At 55.3% G+C, this 18,059-nt stretch overlaps 2 protein-coding genes and 1 long non-coding RNA gene across 6 annotated transcripts in view; 1 reads left to right on the top strand and 2 right to left on the bottom strand.

Annotated features, from left to right (window-relative positions):
* The window catches only part of LOC119472130, a 10,890-nt gene extending 9,289 nt beyond the window's left edge, over positions 1-1,601 (bottom strand). Inside the window, exon 1 of the long non-coding RNA XR_005201242.1 lies at positions 1,532-1,601. This is a non-coding gene — a long non-coding RNA (uncharacterized LOC119472130). The remainder of the gene's footprint in view (positions 1-1,531) is intronic.
* Positions 1,509-9,673, top strand: SLC30A2 (solute carrier family 30 member 2). Of its 2 annotated transcripts, XM_017534638.2 has the most exons (8): positions 1,509-1,772; positions 2,410-2,630; positions 3,191-3,337; positions 4,374-4,527; positions 5,232-5,388; positions 6,092-6,197; positions 8,316-8,450; positions 9,276-9,545. In XM_017534638.2, exons 1-8 carry the CDS (start codon positions 1,723-1,725, stop codon positions 9,419-9,421), a joined length of 1,116 nt encoding a protein of 371 aa, XP_017390127.1. In that variant the 5' UTR covers positions 1,509-1,722; the 3' UTR covers positions 9,422-9,545. The 2 variants fall into 2 exon arrangements, with proteins under 2 accessions (XP_017390127.1, XP_037596608.1); XM_037740680.1 differs by lacking the exon at positions 3,191-3,337 and having other exon boundaries at positions 1,534-1,772; positions 9,276-9,673.
* A 2,371-nt stretch (positions 9,674-12,044) lies between these two features.
* The window catches only part of EXTL1 (exostosin like glycosyltransferase 1), a 14,661-nt gene continuing 8,646 nt past the window's right edge, over positions 12,045-18,059 (bottom strand). For 2 of the 3 annotated variants that reach the window (XM_017534637.2, XM_037740679.1), the window contains 8 exons: positions 17,876-17,995; positions 17,216-17,348; positions 16,934-17,040; positions 16,032-16,121; positions 15,153-15,239; positions 14,615-14,775; positions 13,473-13,641; positions 12,045-13,324 (listed from right to left, as the gene is read on the bottom strand). In XM_017534637.2, coding sequence (XP_017390126.1) covers positions 13,142-13,324; positions 13,473-13,641; positions 14,615-14,775; positions 15,153-15,239; positions 16,032-16,121; positions 16,934-17,040; positions 17,216-17,348; positions 17,876-17,995 — 1,050 coding nt within the window. In that variant the 3' untranslated portion in view covers positions 12,045-13,141. The remainder of the gene's footprint in view (positions 13,325-13,472; positions 13,642-14,614; positions 14,776-15,152; positions 15,240-16,031; positions 16,122-16,933; positions 17,041-17,215; positions 17,349-17,875; positions 17,996-18,059) is intronic. The other variant, XM_037740678.1, reaches the window with a different exon arrangement.

Genomic DNA, 18,059 nt, shown 5'->3' with positions numbered 1-18,059 from the left:
GAAAGAAAGAAAGAAAGAAAGAAAGAAAGAAAGAAAGAAAGAAAGAAAGAAGAAAGAAAGAAAGAAAGAAAAAGATAGATTATAACCACTAGACATAAAAATGAACAATAATGCCACAATAGCACCAGAGAATTTTTAAAATACAGATTCCCAGGCCCTGACCCAGACCTACTGAAACTTGGAAATATGCAGGCTTCACACCCAGAGATTCTGGTTAGGTTGGTCTGATGCAGGACCTGTAACCAGAATTGTAACACCTCCAGATAATGCTGAGCCTGCTGGTGCTCAGAGAAAACCTGAAGAAAACCAGGAAGTCTGAGGTTTTCCAGAAGAAAACCAGAGTCCTGAGAAGACAGAGGCACTCAGTGAGGACCCAAGCAGAGCAGGTGAATGTCACATCCTCACTTCTGGCATCCTTTCTCCTACAAGAGGAGAGACTGAAAGACCCTCTTCCGGTCCCCAGTGGTGTGGCCAAGAGGCCTGCGCCTCTGACTCTTGTCTCTGTGAAAGCCCACACCCACCAAGCCTATGGTCCTATGACCAAGGGCGCTGCGAATGACGAACTGACTAGACAGGGAGGTCTCCTGCAGTTTGTTTCTACACAGAGGTCACCTGTCAGAGGCCAGCGTGGGCACAAGCCCCCCAAACTCCAAGAACCCCGGGATAAGGAGGCTGCTTCAAGTGGGTGGGGCACCAAGCCGGCCAGGAGGGACAGGGCTTCTCCCAGCGGTACCAACCTGGTGGCACCTTCTGCCTGCATTTCCCAGGCTTGCTGGTTGGCCGCTGGGGGGAGGGGAGAAGGGGTGGTGGCCGGGCGGTGGTCGGCTCTGCCTCGGTGGTGACTGGACTGCCGTTGACACTGTTCTCTGTGCGGATGGAGATAAAGCCGGTCACTCCAGATTCTAATCAGAGCGCACAGGAGAGGAGCTGGCGTTGCTTCAGTGGCGAGGATGGGTTGATCAGTCCCAGCCGGTGCTAGGGAGAGACACTGGCCCCAGCCTGAGGGCTGCACCGCCCACCCCAGGACCCTCCTAGCAGGAGGGCAGGAACACAAGCCAACCTCTGTAGTCTCCGGCCTGAGAGGGGAACATGATCAAGCCCCGGGCAGCCGCCAGTCGGAGGGGGCAGACGCGGCCCCAGTAGCCTCTGGAGACCCTCTTCCGAGGCAAGGAGCCACAGTCCTGCCATTGGGACCACCAAAGAGGATTTCTACAAACCAAGGTCGAGAACTTTTCGGTGGGGACGCGGCCCACCCCTCGCGGGGGAGGGAGCGCAGCCGTCACCCCGTACTCACTCAGCAACACCGGGTGCCGCGCCGGGTGAAGGCTGGCAGGCGTCTCCCGACCGGCAGGTGGGCTCCGCGTGCCCCAAGTGCGCAGGCACGGGTGCGCGGGGCCACAGCCTGGCGCCCTTTGCAGCCGGCCACCCCTCCCCTTCCCCGGGGGCTTTTGCACACGACGCGCCGCGGGCCGCTTCACACGGGGTGGCGAGGCCCGGATAAAGTCGGCGGCCGCTGGGCTCAGCGGCGGACCTGAGACGTGGGGGCGCTAGGCGCGCGGAGCCAGAGCCGGACCAGCAGCCGCAACGGCAGCCGGGGGACCGCAGGGCCCGGGTCGGGGTAAGCGCAGCTCGCGCGTGAGCGCCACCCGGAGTCCCGCGCGCAACTTCCAGGGCGCACTCGGCGGGCGGGGGCGGCGCTGCCGGGACCCGGCGCTGGGCAGCATGGAGGCCACGGAGAAGCAGCACCTGTTGGACGCCAGGCCCGCAGTCCGGTACGACGAGAGCTTGGGGACAGGCGGAAATTTGGGCGGCAGCCGACGCACCTCCGCGCTTGCCATCCTAGCAGTGGTTCGTTTTGGCGGCGGCTTGAGCTGGGGGCACGCAGGAAGGGTGGGGTGAGGCGAGGGCTGTGGCCCAGGGTCCCCTGGGGCCCAGCACAGATCCTGACCCCTGCCCCTGGGGGGTGGGTGAGTGGCGGTTCCCCTCCCTGGAATCCTGCCCCGCCCAGCACTTTGCCCCAGGCAGTCCCGCCCCCGGGAGGCCCTGTGTCCCAAGTGTGCTGGAGGGGGACCTGCTCTTCTCCCAGAGCCTGCGCTCTGTTCCTTCCCCATGCTCCACTGGACGGCACGCCCCTTGGCCGGTTCCCAGGGTCTTGGCCTCCTCTGGCCTCTGAAGGGATTGAGGAGGAGAGAACACTCCGGGACCAGGACTCCAAGACTCCCATTCCCTTAGCATCCCCGTCTGAACACAGGCTTCTCACCTCTGGTCACTCCTCAGGGATTGTCGACTTGGAGTGTTCTTACCTATTTTTTCCAGTGGACACAGGCCTCACAGAGAAATGGAACCAGAGTCCGCCCTCCTTGCCCCATCTCAGAGCTGAGCATGCCCCCTCTCTTCCTCTCTGGCCAGGACATACACGGGATCTCTGTGGCAGGACGGGGCTGGCTGGATCCCTCTGCCCCGACCTGACCTGGACTTGCAGGCCATTGAGCTGGCTGTGGAGAGCAATCATTACTGCCATGCTCAGAAGGGTCCTAGCAGTGACTGTGACTCCAACAAGGGGCAGGCCCGGCGCCAGCTCTATGTAGCCTCTGCCATCTGCCTGGTGTTCATGATCGGAGAAGTCATAGGTAAGTACTTTTGGGCTAATTAAATGAAGTAGGCGAATGGATAGACTGGATACTCCCAGCAATACTGACACTAATAGCCCCTCTTATTGAACACTTACCATGCTAAGCCTTTGGATACACATTATCTGATGCAGGGCTAACAACAACCTGTGTTATCACATGGGTGACGTTATTTTCTTATTTTACAGACCATGAAACCAAGGCATGTTCAGTTAAGTAACTTGCAAAGATCACGCACAGCTAGTAGCTAAGGGAAGGCCTGAATTCCTAGAAAGAAAGAGCATTTACTGAGGACCTACTTTGCTTTCCAGTCTCTATGTGAACTTGATGTGCACAGCCACCCTCTAAGATGTTGGTGGCCCATTTCACAGGGGGTGGAAGTTGAGGCTCAGAGAGAGTAGGTTACTTGCTCACGGTTGTACAACTCATGGGTGAAGAGATCTTGAACTCAGCATGGCTTTTTCCAGAGCCTGTTTTCTCCCTGCTGCACACACAGTCTGGGGAGCCAGCTCTTTGGGAAGCTGATAAGGACCCTCCACCCTCTGGCCCTGCCCCTGCAGGTGGGTACCTGGCACACAGCTTGGCTGTCATGACCGACGCAGCGCACCTGCTCACCGACTTTGCCAGCATGCTCATCAGCCTCTTCTCCCTCTGGGTGTCCTCCCGGCCAGCCACCAAGACCATGAACTTTGGCTGGCAGAGAGCTGGTGAGGATTGCGGTTGGCTGGTGAGTTAGAACAGGGGTTCTTAGGTAGCTATAATGGGTGGATCCCCCATTCCTCCCCTAAGTGAGGCCAGGAGGGTAATCTGGATGGGGGATGGGGGAAGAGGATCTCAACCATGACCTCTGTCCTCTGCAAAATTCCAGTCTTATGGGGAGCCCTGGTTTCAGTCATCCAGGAGCTCTCAGTCTGCAGGAAGCAAAGTTCACTGTCCTAAGAAGTGCAGTAGTGGGACAGGCACAGTGGCTCACACCTGTAATCCCAGCACTTTGGGAGGCCGAGACGGTCAGATCACAAGGTCAAGAGATCGAGACCATCCTGGCCAACATGGTGAAACCCCATCTCTACTAAAAATACAAAAATTAACTGGGCGTAGTAGCACACGCCGGTAGTCGCAGCTACTCAGGAGGCTGACGAAGGAGAATCGCTTGAACCCGGGAGATGGAGGTTGCAGTGAGCCGAGATCATGCCACTGCACTCCAGCCTGGGCCACAAAGCGAGCCTCCGTCTCAAAAAAAAAAGAGAAGTGCAGTAGCCAAGCTTCAAGAACAAATGACAATGGCATTAACACTGCACATAAATCTGTGGATCAGCTCTAGGGGGAGGGGAAGGCCGGCAAAGCCTGCTGGAAGGTATAGGTTTCAACTTCTCTTCTGTTCTCTTGGGGCTGCATAGTCATCTTCCTCTTTGTGGGAGATGGCCCAGCCTCTCTTACCCAGAAGCCTCAGTTTACTAGCTGGACAAAAGGCATATATTTTAATAAGCCAGCTTCTTTACATGTACAATAAAAAAGGTGGACTCAGATGATGACTTATTTGTTCCTTCTAGCTCTGACATTCCCAAATATATGAGTGGTGGGGTAAGGAGCAGCCATGCCAGCCATACCTTCAGCAGAGCCCAGTGGGACCCAGGCCTTGACTTTGTGTGGGGAGTGGGTGGGGAGGATCCCGAAGGAAAAGGGAAACCTCCTTAGCCTCAGGGCCCATGCCGAGGTGGGTATTGGGGTTGGGTTCTTCCTCAGAGATCCTGGGAGCCCTGCTCTCTGTGCTGTCCATCTGGGTGGTGACCGGGGTACTGGTGTACCTGGCTGTGGAGCGGCTGATCTCTGGGAACTATGAGATTAACGGGGGGACCATGCTGATCACGTCGGGCTGCGCTGTGGCTGTGAACATCATGTGAGTGGGGCCCCGGTTCCCCTCCTCCTCCCACCTCTCACACCCATACCTGTGTCTGCTTTGTGGAAGGAGACCGTACCACTTTCCAGCATAGGGCACAGGGACAGGGACAGAGCTTCCCTAACGGTCTGAGCTCTGACACCTGGAACACCTAGGTCCTGTCTTAGGCCTAGGCCAAGAACACTGGGAGCTGTAAATCTGAGTCCGCATCAACCCTACACACTCCCTGGTACATATCAGGGACTAACCTGGGTGGCTTCATACCTGAAGTGGGGTGGGAAGAGGCTAGTTGTTGCAGGAGTGGATGGCCCTAGGGGCAGAACCCAAGTCTGAAATTGGTCTCAGTTAGAGACAATGGTGTACTGAGCATGGGTGTCTCTTTTGGGCTCTTTATCTCCTTTGCTCAGAGCCTCAGTTTCCCCATCTGTGACATGATGGAGTGAACTTACAGTGACCTCTGTAATGCCCTCCTGCTCTGAGATTTGGCATTGTGGCATTGTGCCCAGACTCAGCTTGGCCTTGGAGCTGAGTCCTATCTCCCGTGGCTCCCTGAACCAAGGCCACGTGGGTTGGACTTCTCATATGGCCAAAAAGATCACAGGGTATGGGGGCTTGAGATTTTTGCCCTACAAGTTGGCTAGCCCTAATAGGTGACCTCCATCTGCGACCTCAGTGAGCCCTTGGCTTTGTCTCCACTGCCATAGAATGGGGTTGACCCTTCACCAGTCTGGCCACGGGCACAGCCACAACACCAGCCAGCAGCAAGAGAACCCCAGCGTCCGAGCTGCCTTCATCCATGTGATTGGGGACTTTCTGCAGAGTGTGGGCGTCCTAGTAGCAGCCTATATTTTGTACTTCAAGGTCAGTGCTGGGGACACAGGGCAGTGGGGTTGGCAGAGGAGTGTAGACCACCTGGGTATCCTCTCTGCAGGGGCCCCTTTTCAATTCTAGCTCCCTCCCAGTTCTGGGGAAAAGGGTGAGGAAAGGAAAGGAACATTTATCTGATACCTACCAAGTGTCGGCACTTCATGTGGTAGTGTTTTCCGTAGCTTAGAAAGGTGCACCGACTTGCATAGTGTCACACAGCTGGTAAAGCGTAGAACCAAATTCAAACCCACAACTGTGTGTTGTCAAACCCTGGGCAGTGCCCATCACATAGAGGCAAGGAGCTATAGTGGAAAGAGCCAAGCATTGGCATTGTTCTGAAGTTTGGCTCTCCTCCTTGCTAGCTGTGTGATGCTGGGTGAGTTGCTTGCCCTGATGAAGCCTCATTTCCCCATCTGTCAAATGGGGATGGATGGCGGATCAGATGGTGTCTAAGATTCCTTTTTGCTCTGTCCATGTCTCAGCTCCTTGAGAAGGAGGGGTGGGAAGGGACTGCCTCATTCTGAACTGTGGTCTGTCCTTTCTGCTCTTGCAGATGTGAAATAGAGTCGAAAACTGGGAGGCAGGGCCAAAGCGAGGCTCATGCCCACCCACCAGAGAGAGCCCCTTTCCCCAACAGTGCTGGGTGGGAGGGGAGAAGGAAAGCAGAGGTGTTAGATGCCCTCCTTTCTTCCTTCAGCCAGAATACAAGTATATAGACCCCATCTGCACCTTCTTCTTCTCCATCCTGGTACTGGGGACAACCTTGACCATCCTGAGAGATGTGATCGTGGTGTTGATGGAAGGTAACCTGGGCTTTGCAGCTCCCTTTCTGCTCTTGGCTGTCAAACTCTAATCAGCTCAAATGGGGTATGTGTGTGTCAGGGGCATCCCAGCACATGTGTGGGGAGCCATGATCTGGAGCCCCCACATAGGCTGGACAGCCTCGTGGGCCCAGGGCTGATCTTGACATGGAGCCTGGGCTTTTAGGTGTGGCAGTTCCTGGAACCATCCCTAGCCCGAGCCTTCCCTTCCCCCTAGCCCAAGGGTGCCTCCTCCTCTGCCTTGTCAAGTGGCTTTTGGGGTGACATCTCTAGCGTCTGGAGCTCTCCAGCCCTCCCCTATAAAATTCCTGAGTCTCTGGCTGCCTTCTCTCAGGAAGACAGAGGGGGTGAGGATTATGCATCCCATTGTACAGAGGGGCAGACTGAGGCTCAGAAAAGAACAGTCAGTCTTGAACAAAGCTACTGAATCCACTGCAGTTCAGGCGTTTCCTACATCTCAGGGGCCAAACAATGCCATACCCTGGGAGGACATGGCTGTACTTTGTGAGGCTGGAGAACTGTCAGTGGTAGAGAATGATCTGGTCTGCCCTGAATTACCTTTTATTATTTATTTTTTTTGAGATGGAGTTTCATTCTTGTTGTCCAGGCTGGAGTGCAATGGTGCAACCTCGGCTCACTGCAACCTCTGCCTCCCAAGTTCAAGCGATTCTCCTGCCTCAGCCTCCCGAGTAGCTGGGATTACAGGCACCCACCACCATACCCACCTAATGTTTGTATATTTTAGTAGAGATGGGGTTTCTTGAAACCAGACTGGTCTCAAACTCCTGATCTCAGATGATCCACCTGCCTCAGCCTCCCAAAGTGCTGGGATTACAGGCATGAGCAACCGTGCCCAGCCTTTCTTTCTTTTTTTTTTTTTTTGAAACAGGGTCTTGCTCTGTCATCCAAGCTACAGTGCATTATCAACACCACAGCTCACTGCAGCTTTGACCTCCCAGGCTCAAGTAATCCTCCTTCCTCAGCCTCCCAAGAAGTTGGGACCACAGGCACATGCCACCATGTCTGGCTAACTTTTAAACTTTTTTGTAGAGATGGGGGGTTTCACCATGTTGCCCTGGCTGGTCTTGAACTTTTCGGCTCAAGCAATTGTCTCACTTCAGAGTCCCAAAGTGCTGGATTACAGATGTGAGCCACCACACCTGGTCCTGCACCTTGGTTTCCTTATGCTCTAGGCCTGGGGTCTTGGGCCAGGGTCATAGGCCTCTGTATGGTCAGGGTCAGTCTGAAATTGAGTACGATGCTGGCCTGGGCTTAGCAGGATTATTTGGCTGCAGGTCAGAGCTTTTTCTCCAAGAATATGATGGATTCAGAAAAAAGCGATAACGATGAAGATGACGATTGTGCCCTGGATGGGTCTAAGGATTCTCAGGATCTGTTCTTTCCTTCTTTCCATTAAAAAATATATTTATTGGATGGGCGCAGTGGCTCACATCTGTAATCCCAGCACTTTGGGAGGCGGAGGCAGGCAGATCACCTGAGGTCAGGAGTTCGAGACAAGCCTGGCTAACACAGTGAAACCCTATCTCTACTAAAAATTTAAAAATTAGCCAGGCATGTCAGCACACACCTATAGTCCCAGCTACTCAGGAGGCTGAGGGAGGAGAATTGCTTGAACCTGGGATGGGAAGGTTGCAGTGAGCCGAGATCATGCCATTGCAGTCCAGCCTGGGCGACAGCAAAACTCCATCTCAAAAAAAAAAAAAAATATATATATATATATATATTTATTTATTTATTTGTTTGTTTATTGAGCACCTACTATGGAGTAGGCATTGTTCTAGGCACCAAGGATACTGTGGTAAACAGAGGAGACTGTCCTGCCCTCATGGAGTGTCCATTTTTAGAGGGGGAGACTAACAATAAGTAAATTCACAAATAATTTCAGACAGTGTTAAGGGTGGAGAGGAAATGCAACAGACTGATAGGGTGGAGAGCGTGGGAGGTGAAGGCAGCCTCAGACCTGCTGACCAAGGAGGTCTTCTTTGAGGGGATGACGCTTGAGGAGCAGGAGCCAGCCCTGCACCAATGGGCAGGCATGGGAGGGCAGTTTCCTTTAGCCCCTGTCCTTGCTGTCCTCAGGGACCCCCAAGGGCATGGACTTCACAGCTGTTCGGGATCTGCTGATGTCAGTGGAGGGGGTGGAAGCCCTGCACAGCCTGCATATCTGGGCCCTGACCGTGGCCCAGCCTGTTCTGTCTGTCCACATCGCCATTGGTGAGTGCTTGGGACACTCAGGATGGGGTGGGAGACAGGCAGCCAAAGGTGTGGTGCCATCCCCATCGGGTCCAGGTGACCCCAGATGCTCACAGTGTCCATGCATCAGGCCCAGCCTCATGCTGAGTACTTGATATGCATTATTCCATCTGATCATCACAATCTCAATTACCCATGAAGACACTGAGGCTGGGGTTGGGTGGTAAAGTACTTGCCCAGGCCCCCTACCCTTTTGTTTTTTTGAGACGGAGTTTCACTCTTGCTGCTCAGGCTAGAGTGCAGTAGCGAGATCTTGGCTCACTGTAACCTCCACCTCCCCGTTTCAAGTGATTCTCCTGGCTCAGCCTCCTGAGTAGCTGGGCTTACAGGTGTGCGCCACCACCACCAACACCCCCGATCGCCCCCGCCCCCTGCTAATTTTTTTTGCATTTTTAGTAGAGACAGGGTTTCTCCATGTTGGTCAGGCTGGTCTCGAACTCCCAACCTCAGGTGATCCTCCCGTCTCAGCCTCCCAAATTGCTGAAATTACAGGTAGGCATGAGCCACCACATGCGGCCCCAGGCTTTTACAGCTAGTATATGGCAGTAGGTGGCAGATTCCTGGCCCTAAGACCAATGCTCTACCAGCTCTTTCAGGCATGAGCCAGGTCTGGGCTGGGAGGGTACCTGGCAGAGGAGTGGAATCTGGGGGTTTCTCCATGTTCATGGTCCCCCATCCTGTTCTGCTGGGGATAGGGTATGAGATCCGGGCTCCTGATGGTTCCAAAGGGCCAGGAGTAGTAAACAGCTTTCTGGTACCTCCCTGCTGTGTCCTCTTGGCCCCCAGCTCAGAGTACAGACGCCCAGGCCGTGCTAAAGACAGCCAGTAGCCGCCTCCAGGGGAAGTTCCACTTCCACACCGTGACCATCCAGATCGAGGACTACTCAGAGGACATGAAGGACTGTCAGGCATGCCAGGGTCCCTCGGACTGACTGCCTGGCCAGCTGCCAACTGGGGCATGGACAGGACCTGCAGGTGGCTGGACTGAGTGTCCCCCAGGCCCAGCCAGGACTTTGCCTACCCCAGCAGTGGTATAAACCGGGCACCCCCTCCTGACCTCTGCTTCATGTTCAGTGTAGAGCCTTGCCCCACTTCAGAAATGGAGCTCTTCTCTGCCTCCCCCACCTGACTACAGCCAGCGCCAGGGTGGGGACTCAGCGGGTACACAGCTAGTGTGACCCTGCTCCTCCAGCCCCTGGGCTAGGTCTGGAAAGGCTGTGTTTGGGCCTAATCCTCAGCAGATGTCGCTCTACCACTCGCAGGGACAAAGGCAGTGAACCATGGGACGTCCAAGGGGAGGCTGGCCCCAGTGCACCCCTACAACCTGCCTTGTCCCCCATTTCAGCCTGACTGGCCTTTGCCTTTATGACTCTGAGCCCTTTCCTCTGCCTTTAGCAATAGGGTTTAAGGAGGTCACAGGGGTGAGGACCACACACTCTCATTCCAGCCCCCTGAGGCAGGGAGCCAGGAGGCACCTAAGGCTTGCCTATGCCTTAGTCACCTCAGCTATGGGCCAAATGTCTCCTTTCCTGGAGAGGAGAGGCTTCTTCCTAGGTAAGGGACTGGTTTCCTCTTTCCTTATTCCCTCAGCTGTGCTAATACAAAAAAGAACCTTGGCACAGATGGTGGGGGTGGGAGGCATACAGAGATTTCTTGGGTTCTGCATTAACAGCCTGTAAGCCCTCTGGCACTTCTGTTGCCCTGAAGAGTGTTCCCAGGGATTCCAAGCCTCCAAAAAGATACAGCTGGGCCAGCTCTGCTGTCTACCTGGCCTGACCCAGTCGGAGCCTGGGTGTGGAAACGGGAGAGGGAGAGAAGCGGGGCTGCCCTTGGCCCAGAGGCCAGCTAGGAGGGAGACCACGGCTTCCTGGGGCTTGTGTGTGAAGATTCCCAACAGGGGTGGCTTGTGTTTACAAGATGCAGGAGGGGAGACCTGTCCCCAACTCACCAAGACAACTTAGTTATCAGGGAGTCCTGCGTCACAGGGTCTGTCTCTGCCATTGTAAGCAAGTGCCTCAGTTAATGCCTCCCTCTCAGGGTTGAGAACAAAAGCCAGTTGGCCAAGGACATGTGGTTGTTGTATGGTTACTTTCATCACCCTGGAGGCAGGGAACTCTGTGGCCCGAGGCTGCCTTACTGAGGAGCCACGGGGCTTCCCAGCCTTCCCAGGGGCAGCGAGTTTGTCTTGACTGTTTTGGCCCAAGGTGGGAGGAGGTGGGTTTGGTCACTTGCCTCCCACTTTAAATCTCTTTCCGTCTGTGAAACGACCTCTTTGTGCCTTCCCAGCGCTGTCATCCTGATCTAGGTCAGTGGGTCCTTCAGCCCCTCCAGGTCTGTGTGGTGAGGGGTGGGCGTTGCAGGCGGCCGCTCCGTTCCACCACAATCTCAAGGGATTCAACCCTCTGACCGTCCCCTGCCCTGCCCAAGTCATGGCAGGCCCCCAGGAACTTGATCCTGGGCTTTGTTCTGTGCCAAGTCCTTATATCCCTCTCAAGAGACAGTCATTGGCTAGGTGTGGTGGCTCACGCCTGTAATCCCAGCACTTTGGGAGGCCGAGGCAGGCAGATGTCTTGAGACCGGAGTTCAAGACCAGCCTGGCCAACATGGCAAAACCTCATTTGCACTAAAAATACAAAAATTAGCCAAGCGTGGTGGCATGTGCCTGTAATCCCAGCTACTCGGGAGGCTGAGGCAGGAGACTCACTTGAACCCGGGAGGTGGAGGTTGCAGTGAGCCAAGATAGCACCACTGCACTCCAGCCCAGGTGACAGAGCGAGACTGCATCTCAAAAAAATAAATAAATAAAAGAGACCATCATTGCTATCCCACATTCTTACAGATGAAAAAACTGAGGCTCAGAGGTTGATTCGTTTTCCTGAAGTACTCAGCCAGTGTGGGCAGGTCTGGGATTTCTGCTTTATTCCCCTAGACCTTCCTTTTCTGCAGGGGCTGGGGGCCTGGTGTGGGCTGCTTGTTGATGCAGTACGAGCCCTTGAGACCAGCAGTGCCTGATCCACTGGCAAGGCCATGTCAAGGCAGTTCAGTGTCCTGGGTGTCACAGCTGTGATTGGAAAGGTGCCTCTTTTCCCTGGCTGGACCCTGGGAAGGCTGCCTGGGCCGCAGCTGTATGCTTTCCTACCCACCCTCAGTTCTTGACTCCAGCCCAGACTGCCTCTCCCCCACGGCTTTCATTCCAGTCCCCCCTGTAGCTCAAACATCTCACAGCACCACGCCTCCCAAGGGTGACCCACTCTACCACTCAGCTGTGATTGGCTCCAGGGAGGATCTGAGTCATCCAGGGGCCCTACGTCCAGCTAGGGGGTGGGGGTGGAAGGCCTTGGAGAGGCCTAAGGGGACAGCATGTTCCTGCCAGTGAGCCAGTCACGGGAGTTTCCAGAGCTACGAGGCCATCAAAGCAGGAAAACACCTGACACCCTGGACCTGGGCTGGACCCGCCACCCTCACCCCCTGGAGTCGACCCTGCTCCCAGGCAAGCCCTAAGCCCTGAGCCTTTCCCTCCAGCAGCTGCTGTAAGGGTATTTATAGCCTGGAGCGTGAGGGGACAAGGACACGCGCTTTATTTCCGAAGTGATAATTCCAGTTCCAGGTAGGTGAACCCGGGAGGACCTAGTGTCCCCGCCCCAATTCCATCCTCAACTATAGTCCCTGCTCGGGACAGTCCCCACTCGCGCCCAGCCCACCTAGAAACAGTCCCTTCTTACTGAGTTCCAAGTGTTCAGGCCAAAGAGATGGGACTGTTCTTCAGATTCCTCTCCCCAGATTTCAGACTCTCAGCTGCCCACAGCGCTCACCCTCCACGTCCCCGGCAGCCCTCTGCCCTGCGGGTGGGGAGTGCGGCGCGGCGCTGACCTCTAGTGGTCGGCGTTGGTAGTGCAAGGCAGACGGCCCAGGTTGAGCCGCGGGGGCGCACCGGGCGGGGGACTGCCACTTGTTCCCATCCCGCTTTCCTCACCCCACTCCTCGTTTACCCGCACCCTTCTGCTCCTTGGCTGAGGCCCAAGGATTGAGCCTGGCAACGCAGTCGTCTTTGGGTAGCTGCCTTCCCGGGACTAGGAACCCTGGATGGAGGGAGCTCTGTCTCTCCGCTCAGTGTCCCACCTCCACCCGCATCGAGGCAGGCACGCAGTTAATGTCTGCCATCCATCCATTTGTCAAATATTTGCGGCACACCTGCCGGGTCAGAGAGAAAAGGACACGACACGACCCGCCCCCCGCTCCTCCACCGGGCCCGCAAGCCAGTCCTGGGACCTGACCGGGCGGGATCGCGGCAAACACTGGGCTGCGAAAGCGCAAAGGAGACCCAACCCATCCGGGTCGGGGAGGAAGGAGAGGCAAGTCCCTGGAGGAGGCGATGCTCTGAAAGACAAGCAGAAGTCAGCTGGGTGAAGACGCAGAGAGAGAGCGGCGCTCCAGCCACGGTGCTCGGCCTCAATATTGGCTCTGCCGCCGAGGGCTGGCGGGAGAAGATAAGGCCACACCCCCTGCTGTAATTGGCCAACCGGGGTCCGACATGTGGGACCTCTGGCTGCCATGATTGGTTTTCCCGTGTCCCTGGGCGGAGCCCGCAGGCAGGTGCTGCGCCCTCTGGGAGCAGGGCTGGGACCTCCGCTGGGATCTCTGCGAGTCGCCCCCTAGGGCTTCTCCAGGCTGCGGTACTTCTTGCGCTGCACGGACACCGGGTCCTTAAAGAGCACTGGGTCCAGACGCAGACGAGAGGACCGCAAGGGCATGTGGCCGAACGCTGCCGCTATCTGGTTGATGCAGTTGGGGTCTGGAGCCTGCAGCTTTGGCCCGGTGTCCGGGCCCCCGGGCACCTAACAGGAACAGAAACAATGCGTTAATGGCCTTCTCTGCCTTTCCGAACTCCCACGCCCGTGTAGCAAGAGAGACTAGAATTAGACAGTGAGAGGAAATCCTCCCCGCCATCCCTGCCAGTTCCGACCAGTCCCCCTCAGCCCTCACCAGTGGAGCAGCCTCCTGTCGCTGCTTGCCATAAGGAACCTTGATAGGGGGCAGCTTGGTGACTGCTGCTACTAGGAAATTCATCAGGACGTCCACACAGGTGGGTGCCTCATCTGCCAGGGTCCTCAGAGCCTTGGGCAGGGAGTGGGTGAAGAGAGTGTGGTAATACCTGGACAAGGGGAAAGGACAGGGAGAGATTGCAGAAAAATTCATCCCCAGGCCCCATTCTCCTCCCCTCTGACTTCACCTCTCCCTTCCATCCCCGAGCCTCTGAGCTCTGGCTGCCTCCGAGAGTTCCCATCCCTGACATAAACAGCTCTCCACTGTGCTGTGCCCAGGGCTCATCTGCAGCCAGTGGTGTGTTCCCTGCCCTCTCCCCCACAGCTCCTTGGGGCTCCCATCCTTGGGCTCTGAGTTCTGAACTCAGGCAGAGCCAAAATTAGGTAGGCTGGGATCAGCTGGTTTCAAAGCCATCAAACATGGCAGCCCAAAGACCAGTTGTGGATGAACCAGGCTGATGCTGCTCTGGGTGAGCCTCACTTCACACGGCCCTCAGACAGGCCAACCTCACCTCGCAGACACTCGATTATTCTTCACTCTACTGAGAATTCCCTGCAGAGCTCCTGGGTACTCTACAAGAGGTTCCAGGTTATGCACATTTGATTTAAACATGTTTAAGGAACCCCTCTAAAGAGGTCCTGCAGAATTCAGTCCCTACCCCAAGACCGGAGCACTTCAGGCACCTTCTGGAAGATCTGGGATGGTCCCCAACCCACACATCCACATTTACAAAGCATCAGGATTATTCTTTTGTCACCCCACCACCAGAAAACTCACACACTGCCTTTATTCACTCCATGGCTTTACTTAAAATAACAATTGTTACCATTTGTGGAACCTCTGTGTGCCAGGGACTTCATTTAATGATCACACCAGCCCTGGGAGGTGAGTCCATCCCATTTTACAGTTGAGGAAACAAACTCTAAAGAAGTGGGGAGATTTGCCCAGGATCCCACAACTAGGAAGTGGCAGATCTGGGCCTTGAACCTGGATCCCTGGGGTTCAACCTGAGCCACCTGCTCCTGGTTCGGGGTAGAGGGGTCTCTGATCCTCTGATCCCTTTGCAGGGTGAGGGTCTGTACCTATGGTAGAAGGCAGCCATGGTGAGAACCATGGAAAACTCATTTGTCCTCTCAGCAGTGTAGCCCCAGCCACCATGGGCCTCGTCCCAGAAATGGCTCGACGTCAGGAAGCCCACCATCCGCTCCGGGAAGCTCTGCCACACCACAAAGGCAAAGTCCACCTGGAGAGGGACTCAAGTAAGCTGTGAGGAAGGACCTCCTAAATACCTAGGACATCCAGAGAAATGGAGGCAGGGCCAGCCTGGTTGAGGGCCAGGACAGGACTCAGGGGAGAGGAGACGGGAGCCATGACTTGGAATTAGCTGGAAGTGTGGCATGAAAGCTTCCAGGGGGCACAAAAACAATGTTTTCAAATGAGTTCATGGAAAGCTTCAAGGCTCCTAAAGAGAGGGCTGCCTGGCTTGCTGGGGTGGCTTCAAATGCAAGCGGCTGGACCTCAGGACCTGGGATCTCCCCAACTCTGGGAACTTGAGGGACTGCCAGGGCCCTCTGGCTCTGTGTCTACCCACACAGGGCTTCTCTTGGGCCCAGCCCTCACCTCACTTGTGGAAAGACTGCTGCGGGCATCGAGGCTGAGGATGGCATCAGTTCTGATGGTGCTGTATGGGAAGAAGCGATCACTAACCTGTAGGAGGAGAAGAGAGGCGAACTCAGCCATTGGAACCTCCCTCCACCCCCATCCAATAAGTAGAAGCCCTTTAGGCACAGTGTAGACACTTGGGCCGTGAATAAGGCAAGCCTGTGTAGAGCTCGCAGTGTAGAGACCTGGGTTGCAAATACGGCAAGCCTGTGCAGAGCTCGTAGTATAGACACCTGGGCTGTGAATACAGCAAGCCTGTGCAGAGCTCATTCTGGGACCTGGGTAACTCATTTGACCTCTTGGATTTCAGTTTCCCCTTTGGTAAAATGGGGCAGTTAGTCTCTAGGGACCCTTCCAGTTTTGACATCTTGGGATTCCTCCATTGTCATATTGTCATATCAACTTGGGAGGAATTGTCAAACATCTCTCATTTGAAAGAAACAGATCTAGAGAGACGAAGGGACTTGCCCACAACCATGTGGCAGGCATGGTTCCAACCAACCACGGTTCCCAGAAGCCACCCCTTCCTGGCCCAATGTGCTGCCCTTTGTCCATGTTTTCTCAAGATCCCGGGTTTCTCCTCCGTTTCTCATCTGAGATATCAACGCACTCCTCTGTGTTCCCCCATCACATAAGCCCCAGTGCTTTGGAAGCACAATTCACAGGGACCAGGGAGGGAAGAGAATCATTACTATTAGCCCTGTGGCTGAAACCTACTGTGCCATTCTTCAGGCCCAACTGCAGCTCAGGCCCAGGTATTCATAAGACACTCCATGGGTGCCCTCCCCCAGCTCCCAGCATGGGCCCACCCCATTCATGCCTCTCCTCATCCCTCACCTTCCTGCACCCATCAATGACTGTCAAGGGCACTGCTGTTTCCGTCCACCTGGATGGGAGTGGCCTCTCATTGCTCCAGAGAACCAAGATCTAGAGGACAGGAGGTTGTTCCTGAAGTCTGGGGTCTGGGGCAGAAGGTGGGTTATGGGACATGGGGAAGCAGGAGTGATCTTTCTCAAGGTGGAAGAAGTTTTTTTATGGAAGAAGTCAGCTTTATAAAGTGCACATGGGAGAAGGGATTAGTTGGCTCCAAGGTCCTTTTACTGCTGCCCTGTCCTTGCCTCTGGGCTTGTAGGAGGCAGGAATTCTGGTGACATGAAGATGGTGACCTGTGACTTTAGAATTCAAGATGTTCCATCCCCATCTTTTCTCTAAGGTTTCAATTTCTTCCTCAGCCTCTTTTATCACTCCCAGCCCAGCTCAAATGGCCTATTTGGAGCCTTCCTGTGTGCACCGTGGCTGAGCTAACTGCTTCACTTCCTCTGCAAGAACTCTAGTGAGTCTATCTGGCTTCTCTAAAAGTAAGATTTGACAGTTTGTGTGCCGGAAAATGCTAACTCAGTCTGAATCTCTGGGCAGAATGCTTCCCTGCTTTTTCTCTGCTCAGCATTGAGCCCAGGGCCTAGTGCTCAGAAAATGACTGCTGAGTAAAGCAATGAATGTTTCCTTCTCCAGCCTCCCAAAGAGACACCTGCTTTTCATGTGGCTTCATCAATTTCTGTGGGGAAAAGGCAACAGAATCTTGGGACTTACAGAAGAAGGCAGCAAGAACACTCAGAAATCTTTCTCATGCCTCCCCGCAAAATGAGTGGTCATCCTTGGGGTCTAGAAGTCATCAGGGCCTTGCCCTGTCCCTTGCCCCCACCCTGGATCCCAGGACTCCAGCTGGGAAGGGAACAGACCTGGGCACAGTGCTGAGAGCCTGCCACCGCCTGGATGAGCTTCAGGGGGGGCTGGCCAGAGGCCCCCACCCAGATCAGGGCGCTGAATCTGCCCTCAGGGCGGGAGCCTGGGGGAATGAGACGCAGGCTATTAGGGTGGGAGGGAACAGAACCCCATGAAGAATGACCTGAGTAGGGCGTCCCGGGGGCTAAGGAGGGTCTTGGTGGGGCTCTCCAGAGAAGGCTGGGGCAGCCCTGGGTAGAGTTGAGGGAACTTCAGGTTGTCCCATCCCCAGGGCATACCCTGTTGCAGGTGGTAGAAGGGGAAGTCCTGGGGGCTCGTGGAAAAAGTAGACAGGGCCAGGAGTGCCCCTGGGGGACTGTTCCACAGTAGTGAGGGGTGAGCTGATGTTCCAAAGATCCGGTCCTGAATAACCTGAATGAGAGAGGAGCTGAGCAGAGCGAGGGATCTGTGTGACCATGGCCACACCTCTCCTTCCAGGCTCTGGGGAAGGTGGCAGCTGCATCGCCAGACCCCTGGGGTCAGAAGCTGAAGTCTAGCATAGGGCGCACTCCATGATGTTGCTCCAGAGGTGGCAGATGGTGGCAGGGTCACTGCTTCCCCTTCCTTGCCAGTGACAGATGTCACTAATGGGTCATGACATTCTTTTGGGACTCAGAATCTCTCCCAACATAGCACCCCAGGCAGTCATCAGCAGTCAAGTGGCATTGGTGCATGCTTTAAAATCTATTGGCCACAGCCATCTTCTCTACAGATGGTGAAACTGAGGCCAAGACTGGAGAAGAAACTTGCCCCAAATCTCATGGCCAAGTCTCAGATTCATCCCAGGACCATCTTCAAGATGGGGCGATCCCTAAACACTGGGACAGAGGAGTATGGAGAGGTGACAGGGATGAAGCAGGAGTCAAGGGCCAGGACCGCCATCAGGTGAGCCCCCTCACCTCCAAAGTGGTATGGATGACCTTCTCCACAGAGGAGAAGTAGGCATCCCACAGAAACTGGGTCTGCTGACGAAGGGCGAGGACCTGTGCAGGGGACATCTCCTGGAGGGCAGCCAGGACCTGGGGCAGAGAGAGAGAAAAGTGGCAGGTAATAGAGCAATTTTGAGCCCAGGAGGTCGAGGCT

The sequence above is a fragment of the Cebus imitator genome, unplaced genomic scaffold (genome assembly GCF_001604975.1).
Source record: "Cebus imitator isolate Cc_AM_T3 unplaced genomic scaffold, Cebus_imitator-1.0 Scaffold87, whole genome shotgun sequence".
Classification (NCBI taxonomy): domain Eukaryota; kingdom Metazoa; phylum Chordata; class Mammalia; order Primates; family Cebidae; genus Cebus; species Cebus imitator.
Note: the sequence above shows the minus strand (reverse complement) of the source record. Positions and strands in the feature narration are given on the sequence as shown.